Source organism: Sminthopsis crassicaudata, chromosome 3 (genome assembly GCF_048593235.1).
Source record: "Sminthopsis crassicaudata isolate SCR6 chromosome 3, ASM4859323v1, whole genome shotgun sequence".
NCBI lineage: Eukaryota > Metazoa > Chordata > Mammalia > Dasyuromorphia > Dasyuridae > Sminthopsis > Sminthopsis crassicaudata.
In genome coordinates, this window is record NC_133619.1 from 207,641,146 (window position 1) to 207,653,737 (window position 12,592).

General features: G+C 34.0%; 1 protein-coding gene across 1 annotated transcript in view; it reads right to left on the reverse strand.

Annotated features, from left to right (window-relative positions):
- EPHA6 (EPH receptor A6) overlaps positions 1 to 12,592 on the reverse strand; it is a 1,095,310-nt gene that overhangs the window by 464,460 nt on the left and 618,258 nt on the right. Inside the window, exon 6 of the mRNA XM_074299847.1 lies at positions 12,453 to 12,577. Coding sequence (XP_074155948.1) covers positions 12,453 to 12,577 — 125 coding nt within the window. The remainder of the gene's footprint in view (positions 1 to 12,452; positions 12,578 to 12,592) is intronic.

A 12,592-nucleotide genomic window follows, 5' to 3' on the forward strand; every position in this document is an offset into this window, starting at 1 on the left:
ATGGGGGTGAGAAATAGGGATGAGTCAAGCATGACATTTATATTACAAGCCTGAGGGACTAGAGGGAGATTAGTGTCCTTAATGATAATATGGAGGATTGGGATGGGGCAGCAAATAATGAGCTCATTTCCAATATAGGCTTTTTTTGAAGGTTTTTTTTTTTAATGATTATAATTGGTTTCCTTTTTAATTATATGCATTTTATTTTATGTATTTAAAAACATTATTTGCAGATATTTATAGGCTTCATCAGACTTCCATAGTACAAAAAAGATTAAGAAAAACAATCTCATGAAATTCCATTTCCCAACTCCATACTTTTGCTTTGGCTGTCTACTGGTTTCCTTCAGTAGTAAGGCCAAATTTCATCTTCTTCTTCTGATCCCACTGCTATTAGTGTCTTTCCTCTGGAATTATTTTATATATGTGCTGTGTGAATGTTTTACATATCTACTCACTTATATGTTATCTTATAATACAGGAGAAAATGGGGCAAGATAGAGATTAGAGAATATTTAATAATTTATTTGAAAGGGAGAGATTTACTGGAACCAAATGGATCCATAGTTTGGTCCCAGGGCTGAGTGAGACTATTGTCTCCAAGAATCCAGCAAATAATGTGAGTTCTCAATGCATATATACACATAGCCCAGATACAGGGGTAGATCGAGGCAGGAGTGGAGTCAGGGTGTGGAGAGAGGGAACAGGACTATGGATCTGGTTCTGACAGGGTGGGGAGAGGCATGGGGGACATCTGATAAATTGGGATTACAGAATGGGGAGAGACACCCAACATTCTGATAAGTTGGAATCAGAGAGGCACCCAACATTCTAATGATGTCCAAGATAGAAGGTCTTTCTCCTTATCTAGATCATCACGATTAGGAGGGAGTAGTGGTGTTGCAGGATTGACCAGAACAATTAGGAACTGAGGTAAAACAATTCAGGGAAACCGAGGCAGGACAATTTAGGGAAACTGAGTCAGGACAATTAGGGAAATTGAGTCAGGATAATAAAAGAGAACTATGGCACAACAATCCATCTCATTAGAATATGAGCTTTATGAGTGCAGGGACTGTTTTTGCCCCTGTTTTTTTTTTTTTTTTTTTTTTTTTTTTTTTTTTATAATTTCCAGCATTTAGCATTGTGCTACAACATTTTAAGCACTTAATAAATGTTGTTTTTCATTGATTATGATTAAATTGATTAGGGACATTAAAGAATACCATGTTAAGGTTAATAATTCCATGAGGGAAGAATAATCCCAGCCAGTAATTGTACTTATTTATTGTTTGTAATTTTATTCTGAAGAGATTATTGTTTAAAGGCCAGCATTTTGAATGCAGCAATCCATAACTAAGATGTTATACTTTCAAGTCAATTTAGGAAATAGGATTAAATTCAAACTTCCACTTAATAAGAGGTAACAATCAAGGTTAAAACCAATGAAGGTCCAGTGAAGGAAAAGATTAAAATCTTAAAACAAAAATTTTAGCATTTTATGCAGGATCATATGATTTAGGAGGAGAAGTTAACTTAGAGATCCTATGATTTGGAGATGGAAGATTTCTATCTAAGCACTTCATTTTACAGATGAAGAAACCAAGGCTGATATCAGGGATCTGTCCAGGATCATACAAATATTAAGAATGGGAGGCAATATTTGAAGTCAGATCTTCCTGACTACAAGCCTATCACTCTAAGTCTGAAAATATGGTCCGGCTCTCAAGGCAACTTGCAAAAGCCCATCGGCAAGGACTTTGCACTTCTGCCAAGTTCCCGGGCAAGGCTGCCTTCCCTTCTGCCTTGTACGGGCACGATGATTTTCCTCAACATTTTGTCCGGTGCCCTTGGATGTCTGTCTGCCTCTAGAATCTGTGTGCACAACGGCATGTTGGGCAATGCTGCCGGCATCGGGAAGTGGAGCGGGCTCTTCCCCAGCTCCATTCACACGGGCCAAGGTCCGGATAGGAAGAGCAGTTGGGCCACAGCTGTAGCTCCACCCGTTCAGTCAAGTAGCAAGGACTCCCGCTGCACATCTGGCAGTCGGCTGCGAGGTGACATGGGGAAGTGGTGCCGGGCCTTGCCCAGCTCCACTCACATGGGCCAAGGTGTGGGTTTGATGCAATCATCAATCAAATGCTTCAGATCATTGAGTACAATGATCCTCTATCCTTATAGAGGAGAAACAGATGTGGGACTTTGTATTTGCCAGAACTGAAAACAAGGTGTTAAGTCACTGGAATTGATAGAGACAATGCTTATGTACTTAGTACTTATTAGTAGAGTTCACATCTTTAAGAGAGCATATATAAGGAAGAACTCCCACAAACCCACAGAAGCCCACAAGCCCACTTTCTCGGAGGTAGAGTCAGATTTCATTCCAACTTCCACCTTTGTGCTGGCTGGAGACATTGGGAGGACAAGAGGCTGAAGCTGGCAGAGACAAAGGACTAGCAGCAAGAGCTCTTGGAACCAAGGAGAGAGACAGGCCTCTATTAAAGCTAACTGGACCCCAGGCAAAGATTCAAGACTTTGAAGAAGAAAATATAGGATTTGGACTGTAACTCCTGGCTGCATTTGAGGTGATTATTATATTGAACTGAAACTAAGGCTGCCTTCAGAAGCTCTCCAAGAAACCTGCTCCCAGAGAACATCACATTTTAGAGAAGAACGTTACATTTTGGCGCCCAAGTGGGGCTTCTGGGAGCTCCTCCTTATATATGCTCTCTTAAAAGTGTGAAGTCTAATAAGTACTAAGTACATAAACATTGTCTCTATCAATTTCAGTGACTTAGCACCTTGTTTCAAGTTCTGGCCCATAACAGGACTTATGTTCTTTGGAAAGGGAAAAAAAAAGTTCACTTTTCACTATACCACACTCCTGTTTCTCAATATTTCCATGTTATGTTTAAAAGATTAATTATTATTTATTATTCCTGGGGCAGCTAGGGGGTTCAGTGGATAGACCATGGGCCCTAGAGTAAGGGGACCTACATCCTAATCTAATCTCAGACTAGCTGTGTGACTTTGGGCAAGACATTTAACCCAAATTGCATCATTAAAAACAACAACAACAAACAAATCCCAAACCATTATATATTATTCCTATGATTCGGTTGGATTAGGGATGAAAGTATTTTTTTTCTCTCACAACATGGGCTTTTGTAAATAATATTTGACAATATAGTGGTGTGGTACAGTGCTAACTTTTTTCTGCTTATAGTCTGATAGCTTTTGAAATTTCATGCCAATGTTTCATTTAAAGTATTTTTATTTCCCCTATATTTCTATGAGAATCCTTGAATTTGCTATTGTTGTTGTTTGTTTGTTTTGCTCTGATACCAAATTAGAAACTGTGTTATTTTGTGTATTTGTATGTTATACCCTTAGAAGTACAAAAATCTAAAAATTACTGCCTACCTCTATTAAAAGTCTGGTAAGAATCTTGAGTGTTCAACAATCATTTAATCTTCACTCATACCAGTGGCTCATATATTACATTTAAATAGTAATCAAAGCATTATTACATTTTGTTTTGCCCTTGGACTATTGACATTTATGGAGATATAATCAAGTTGTTCAGTAAAACTATACAAATCCATTGAACTAAAATAAAGAACAAAAGTGTAGGCTTTCTGAATGTCAAATAAATAAACACTGAACCTGATTTTGACTTAAGTTTGACAGTAGAACCTGTATAAAAACCTAAGACAATGAAACTCTGGAAGGGATAACAGCAGAGTTAGAAAATTAATTAAGTTGGTACTACAAGGGTAATCTGCCAGTTACAAACTCCAATCTGTACAGCTCCTGTTGTGCTGTGGAAATAGGCATCCTATGAATAATCCCTTTTGGGATCAGAGATGGGAGTAGAGTTGAGATGTGGTTCTTTGTTCCTTTCATTTTATTGAGAATTTTGCAGAAGGGTTTTTTTCCCTATGCAGAGAGAAGATTGAAGCTATTTTTGTTTTAGTAGAGCCTTGCTTGTATATTTGTAAAATGAGGGAGTTTACTTCCTCTCTCTGGTGAAAATATAGCTTCTCATGTGATAGTAAAGGGATATTTTGTAAACTGTTATGAGTTGTGAAGTTAAAGTAAAATAAAATAACTTACAAAGCATTTAAATTTAGATCTTATGGTTTTGTGCAATATAGAAAAAGAATTAGTGTGTCATTGTGTATAAGATAGTTATTTTAAAGTTAAATATTTGTTTCATCCCCTTCCTTCCTTCTCCCTCCCCCTTCCTCCCTTCCCTCTCTGTTTCTCTCTGTGTGTCTCTCTCTCTTTGTCTATCTTACTCTGTCTGCCTGCCTGCCTGCCTGTCTGTCTGTCTATCTGTCACACACACACACACACACACACACACACACACACACACACACACATCTCCTACATATATTTGGGTTAGAGCACATGATTGGGAGCTAAATGTTACCTAATACATATTGATTTCTATAACCCATATAATTGTGTAATTGTCCAATAGACATATAGTTGGGTTAGAGCACATGATTGGGAGCCAAATGTTACCTAATACATATTGATTTCTATAACCAATATAACTGTATAATTGCCCAGTAGACATATAGTTGTGTATATAGATAGATATAGAGATAGATATAGATATAGAGATAGATAGACATAGACAGATATTAATATATATATATATATAGTACATACCACATTTCAAACTTTTATAATGTGACCTGTGAGGAAAATTAAGTACTTCTCAAGGATGGATAAGAACCATTTAATAACATTTTGTAGTATAAGAAACTTTTTGAGGGGGGCAGAGCTAAGATGGCAGAGAGGATACACACATCTTCCTAAATTCTCTTTTTTCCTTAATCTATTTTAATGAAATTCAGCCTTGGAATTAGTGCTTAACTGTCAGAACTCATGAATATTATGAGCACAACACATTACCAACTGAAGATAATTTCAAAATTTTCCAGAAAAGGTTTGTTTTTGCTCATGGGCAAGGGCAGGCTGGGGTTAGGGCAGGCACAGACTTCAGGCAGGCAGTGAGAGCACTGGAAATAGCTCACTCTGAGCAGACCAGAGCAGGGCAGGGTGTGGTCTCTGCTGGTGGAAAATTTGCTGGGAGAACTTTATCAGTGTGAGCTACTTTGCCCTGGCAGCAAGCCAGAAGATCAGAAGAGAAGCTATACACACAGGAATATAATACTATAACCCCAAAAGCTAGAGTCTCTCGGGACACGGGACATGGTCACACTCACCCAGCACCCAGTACAAGCAGCCAGAAAAAACAAACAAACAAACAAAAAAAAAAAACACACACACACACACAATAAAGAGGAGCCACAATAAGGATCACTCAGGATCTAGCAGCATCCGCATTAAAGGATCAAAGGGTCTGGAATCTGATATTTTGAAAGACAAAAGAACTTGGTACCTAGCCAAACAGAGCATTTTCTTCCAGGGAAGAAGATGAACATTCAATGAAATAGGTGAATTCCACTTATTGCTGATGAAAAAACCACAGCTCAACAAAAAGGTTGACCTCCAAATATAGGACTCAAGAGAAGCATAACAAGGTAAAAAGAACTCTTGAGAACTGTATTTCTGTTATGTTACATAAAAAGTATATGTATAATTTGGTTTTACTGTTACAATATAAAAAAGCAACTAGAGGTGGAAAGAAAATTGTACCAAAAAAAGGAAAAAGTGGAGGTAAAAAGAGGGAAACTACATCTCATGAAGAGATAAAGGAAACTTATTATATCTGAGGGAACGAAGGGAGGGGGGGATGAACATAGTGTTAATCTTAACTCTTATCACATTTGGCTCAAAGAGAAAATATTAGACATATTTGGTTTACATAGAAACTTCTCCCGTCTCACTGAAAAATGGGAGGAAAAAATGAAAAGGGAAGGGTAAGGGAAGGGAATACAGAAATAATAAGAAAAAGGTTTAAGAAAAAGAGAGGGACTTCAAGGGGGAAGGAGGGATTCTAAAAAGAGAGGGCTGCATGAGGCAAATGGTGCTCATAAGTCTAATATTAGGGAGGGGGCTAAGGGGAAAAGGAAAGAGAAAAACATAATTTGGGGATAATAAGATAGCAGGAAATACAGAAGTAGTAGTTTTAATCATAAATGTGAATGGGGTAAACTCCCCTATAAAACAGAGGTGGATAGCAGATTAGATTAAAAGCCAGAATCCTACAATATGATGTTTACAGGAAACATACTTGAAGTAGGGTGATATATACAGAGTAAAGGTAAAAGGCTGGAGCAGAATCAACTATGCTTCAGGTGAAGCCAAAAAAGCAGGGGTAGTCATCTTGATCTCAGATCAAGCAAAAGCAAAAACTGAACTAATTAAAAGATATAAGGAAGGAAACTATATCCTTCTAAAGGGTAGCATAGATAATGAACCAATATCAATACTAAACATATATATACCAAGTGGTATAGCATTTAATTCCTAAAGGAGAAGATAAGAAAGTTGCACGAAGAAATAGACGGCAAAACTATAATAGTGGGAGATCTCAACCTTGCCTTCTCAGATCTAGAAAACTTAAACTACAAAATAAATAACAAAGAAGTTAAAGAGGTAAATAGAACACTAGAAAAGTTAAGTATGATAGATCTTTGGAGAAAACTAAATGGAGACAGAAAGGAGTACATGTTCTTTTCAACAGCTCATGAAACCTATATAAAATTAACCTTGTAATAGGACATAAAGACCTCAAATTCAAATGCAGAAGGCAGAAATAATAAATGCATCCTTTTTCAGATCACAATGCAATAAAAATTACATTCAATAAAAAGCCAGGGGAAAATAGATCAAAAAGTAATTGGAAACGAAATAATCTAATTCTAAAGAATGATTGGGTGAAACAGCAAATCATAGAAACAATAATTTCACCCAAGAAAATGACAATAATAAGACATCATACCAAAATGGATGGGATGCAGCCAAAGTGGTAATAAGGGAAAAGAAAATTTCTCTAGAGGCCTACTTGCATAAAATTGACAAAGAGAAAATCAATGAATTAGGCTTGCCAATAAAAATGAGTAGAAAATAGCAAATTAAAAACCTCAATGCAAACACTAAACTTGAAATTCTAAAAATAAAAGGAGAGATTAATAAAATTGAAAGAAAAATGATAGAATTAATAAATAAAACTAAGAGTTGGTTTTATGAAAAAGACAATAAAATAGTAAATGCTTGGTAAATTTGATTACAAAAAAGAAAGAGAAAATCAAATTGTTAGTCTTAAGAATGAAAAGGGAGAAATTTCCACTAATAAAAAGGAAATTAGAGCAATAATTAGGATTTACTTTGTCCAAAATTATGCCAACAAATTTGATAACTATTTTTTCCCACATAGATTTATTTTAGCAATGGGACATAAATGAGGAGCCCAGCACAAATGTTAGCACATTCAGCAAAGGGGACAGAGAAAGAAAGATTTTATGAATAGTGCAAAACCCAAAATAGAACAAATAGTTAGCACATCCACAGCTTACTCTGAAAGAGATAATAGCAAAAACACTTTTTGTCAGCTTAACCAAAGTCATTCAATCTCTCCATTTCTAGGTGAGATTATGATGCCCTGTATCTTAATTCTTTTACTTTACTAAACCATCCTTGCTAACCCACCAGCAGATATGATGAATTGCTTATTGGCACATATGCAGAAATACCATTCCTCATCACGTAAGATGCTGTCTTTGGCTTCATTCTTACCAGTTCCCTCTATATCTCTCTAACTCTCTTTTACTTTCCTGCTCTCCCCTTTAGGCTCTCATTCCTTCTCTCTCCTTATATTAAATTCTGAATCCTTTTTTTTTTTTAACAAAAATTTTATGCATAGGTATAAATTTGATAACTTAAATGAAATGGATGAATACCTTCAAAAATATAGGTTGCCCAGATAACAGAGGAAGAAATTAATTGGTTAAATAGTCCCATTTCAGAAAAAGAAATAGAACAAAATATTAATCAACTTTTTGTATGTGAATTCTACCAAACATTTCAAGAACAATTAACTCCAATGCTATATAAACTATTTGAAAAAATAGGGAATGAAAGAGTCCTACCAAATTCCTTATGACACAGACATTGTACTGATACCTAAACCAGGTAGGTTTAGAGAAAGAAAATTATAGACCAATCTCCCTAATGAAAATCGATGTAAAAATCTTAAATCTTAGCAAAAAGATTACAGAAAATCATCTCCAAGATAATATACCATGACCAAGTAGGATTTATACCAGGAATGAAGGGCTGGTTCAATATTAAGAAAACTATTAGCATAATTGACCATATCAAAAAAATAAACCATATGATCATCTCAATAGGTGCAGAAAAAGCAGTTGATAAAATCCAACACCCATTCCTATTTAAAACTCTAGAGAGTATAGGAATAAATGGACTTTTCTTTAAAATAGTCAATAGTATCTATTTAAGATCATCAGTAAGCATCATATGTAATGGTGATAAACTGGAGCCATTCCCAGTAAAATCAGGAGTTAAACAAGGTTGCCCACTTTCACCATTACTATTCAATATTGTATTAGAAATGCTAGCATCAGCAATAAGAGATGAAAAAGAAATTAAAAGAAGTAGAGTAAGTAATGAGGAAACCAAATCATCACTTTTTGCAGATGATATGATTGTGTACTTAGAGAACCCCAAAGATTCTACTAAAAAGCTATTAGAAATAATCCACAACTGTAGTAAAATTGCAGGATACAAAATAAATCCATATAAATCATCAGCATTTTTATACATAAATAACAAAATCCAACAGCAAGAGATACAAAGAGAAATTCCATTTAAAATAGCTCTCTATAGGATAAAAATATTTGAGAATCTATTTGCTGAGGGAAAGTTAGGAACTATATGAGCAAAACTATAAAACACTTTCCACAGAAATAAAGTTAGATCTAAGCAACTGGAAAAATATAGTGCTCCTGCATAGATAGGCCAAGCGAATATAATAAAGATGACAATACTCCCTAAACTAATCTATTTATTTAGTGCTATAGTAATCAGTCTCCCAAGAAACTGTTTTAGGGACCTAGAAAAAATAACAACAAAATTCATCTGGAAGAACAAAAGGTCAAGAACTTCAAGGGAACTAATGAAAAATAAAATCAAATTAAGGTGGCCTAGCTGTACCTGATCTAAAACTATATCATAAAGCAGTACTCACTAAAACCATTTGTTATAGACTAAGAACTAGACTAGTTAATTAGTGGAATAGGTTAGGTTCACAGGACAAAATAGTCAATAACTATAGCAATCTAATGTTTGACAAACCCAAAGACAAAATTGTTGGGAAAATTGAAAATTAGTACAGCAGAAACTATCCATTGACTCATAATTAACATCGTACATTAAGATAAGATCAAAATGTGTTCATGATTTAGGCATAAATAATGAGATTATAAATAAATTAAAAGAATATAGGATAGTTTACCTCTCAGACCTGTGGAGGATGAAGGAATTTGTGACCAAAGAAGGAATAGGGTTCATTATTGATCACAAAAAAGAAAATTTTGATTATATTAAGTTAAAAAGGTTTGTACAAATAAAACTAATATGTATAGGATTAGAAGGGAAGCAATAAACTGGGAAAACATTTTTACAGCTAAAGGTTCTGATAAAGGCCTCATCTCTATAATATATAGAGAATTGACTCTAATTTATTAAAAAAAAATATCAAGCCATTCTCCAATTGATAAATAATCAAAGGAAATGAACAGACAATTTTCAGTTGAAGAAATTGAAACTATGTCTAGTCATATGAAAAGGTATTCCATATCATTGTTGGTGAGAGAAATGCAAATTAAGATACCTGGGAGATACCACTACACACCTGTCAGATTAGCTAAGATGACAGGAAAAGATAATACTAAATGTTGGAGGGGATGTGGGAAAACTGGGACACTGGTGCATTGTTGGTGGAATTGTGAATGGATCTAACCATTCTGGAGAGCAATTTGGAGCTATACTCAAAAAGTTATCAAACTGTGCATAGCTACTACTATTACTGCGCTTATATCCCAAAGGGTTAGTAAAGAAGGGAAAGAGACCCGTATGTGCAAAAATGTTTGTGGCAGCTCTTTCTGTAATGGAAATTGAGTGGATGCTCACTAATTGGATTGCATTTTTTTTTTCCTTCACAGGTTATTTTTATTTTCTTTCAAAATCCAATCTTTCTTGTGCAACAAGATAACTATAGATATCGATATATTGTATTTAACATATACTTTAACATATTTAACATCTATGGGACTACCTGCCATGGGAAGGAGGGGGAAAGTCGAAACAGAAATTTGAAACTTTTTGCAAGGGTCAATGTTGAAAAATTACCCATGATATTTTTTGTCTATGAAAAGCTATAATAAAAAAATAAATTAAATCCGAAAAAAGAGAAACTTTTTGAATTGCAGAAATATCTTTAAAAACCTAATCATCAGAAACAGATACTAAAGGGAAAATATATCTTAAATGGATTAACTAAGGAATATTTCAGATCAGAATATGAATATAGAAAAGTATACCTTTTCCTCCTGTTTTACATGCCATAGTTTTCTTCATTATGATAAGAGAGATCATTAACATACAAAAGACCTAGGAAACCAAATCCCTTCAGTATTAAATAAGCATTTAGACATCAAATTGCAACTATTGAGGTATGAAAAAGCCTTTTAAAGTAAGAAAGAGGATCAAGGATAGGATTTTTTATATACTGATGTTCATGTGCTCTTAGAAACAGCATCAATTTAATTATTTTTGTTAGAAATGTCTAAGTGAGAAATTTCCTAAATGCAAAAAATTAAGGCTGATTTGGGCATCTGACTTTTGCCAACTCTTGAAAATTTATAATAAGAAGATTCTAATTTAATTTCCGAAACAAAGTTGATGTAAAATTTTAATAGTAGTTTCATCTTACCTCTGCAGTTTTTAATGTGTAAATGTATTTTGTGGATAATCTGCATTTTAAGTATGGTTATTTATGGAGAGTAAATCATTTAGATTCTTTTCATTCTTCCCCAAACCAAACATTATAATTTTTTTAATCTGTTTTTCTTCTAAGATGTAGAATACAGTTCCTTGTAGTTTAAATAAAAGACAACACTACTTTACTGCTTTTCAGCATCATTTAAGACATCTCTATAGTTCCTAAATGGTTTAGGTATTTTTCTATCCATTTTGAAAATAGGAAATCTGAGACACAGAGATTAATTGATTTTCTTCAGGCCATAGCCAAAGATAAGATCTGAACTCAGGAATTCTTGGCTTCTAATTTGGTGCTTAATTGTTAATAATAGATCATGCCACTTTCAAAATAAAGTCCCCTAAATCCTCTTAATGAAACTACATGAAAAATGTATTCACACAGGTACAAATGTTTCAAGGGCCACACATATACCATATCAACTGATACTTTCTTGCAGAATTAATATTCTGTTGTCACATATGGTTAATAGTTTTTTTTACAGACTGTTTATAAATATATTCATCTATCTATCAATCTTTATGAATAGGATCTACCTTTTGTTGGTATATAGAACTTTATTAAGTAGAAATTTCCACTACTAATGAACTTGGTAGCTTACAGTCAAAAAGAATTACTTAGAGAATTGAGAAGTTGAATTATTTGTTCATAGTAATACATACATGCCAGGGACATACACACATATACATACATACATACACATATAATTTATATCAGTAAAAATAACTTATTATTGTTATATTATTATTTATTAGACAGTGGTATCCTTATCTACTCCTTAACTATATTTAAAACCAATTCTTTCTGTGTCTGCCCAGTATATACTTTGCATATCAAAAAAAAAAAAAAAAAAGAATCTATGACCTTGGTCATCTGTGGGGATATATTGTATTTCAATGTAAGTAGCTGATGCAAATGTCAAGAACTATTATTATCAAGCAATTCCTTCCTCCCATATTTTCCCATTTTTCTCTTAAAAATTGCATATAAGATACAATGGTTTTGACTAGAGTATGGATATATTTTAATTTGGTCCCAGATTTTACAATGATGATGAGTCCATTTGTAAAATTCTTCCTAAATGAATTAAATACCAATCTTTTCACAAAGTATAAATTGATAGGGACATAACTATTTCCAAATATACACAAAGTTCCCTATTCACAACAGAGGTGAATATCTTAAATCTTCTAATTTAATCTGACATAAGACAGAATCAATAACAAATTAAAAAGAAAACAAGAAATCCAAATGAAATGAAAAAGAATATATATTATAAGGATTAAGCAAACAAAAACAAAAACCATTAATCAAAATCAAATAATCCAGTTTAGTATACAAAGTCACAACATACTAAATATATGCATATATACACACATATATGTGTATCAATGATTATAGAGATGTATATTTGTATTGTTTTTTTCTGGGAGCTCCAAATACAACCTACTTTCTCATAGTACTTGATCTCGTAGTCCAGAATGGCTCCATTGGAAAATTCAGGTGCTTGCCATGAGATGGCAATGCTATTGTGGGATGCCCAGTCCTTCCTTACATTATCTATCAGGGATGGTGCTGAAAGGGAAAGAG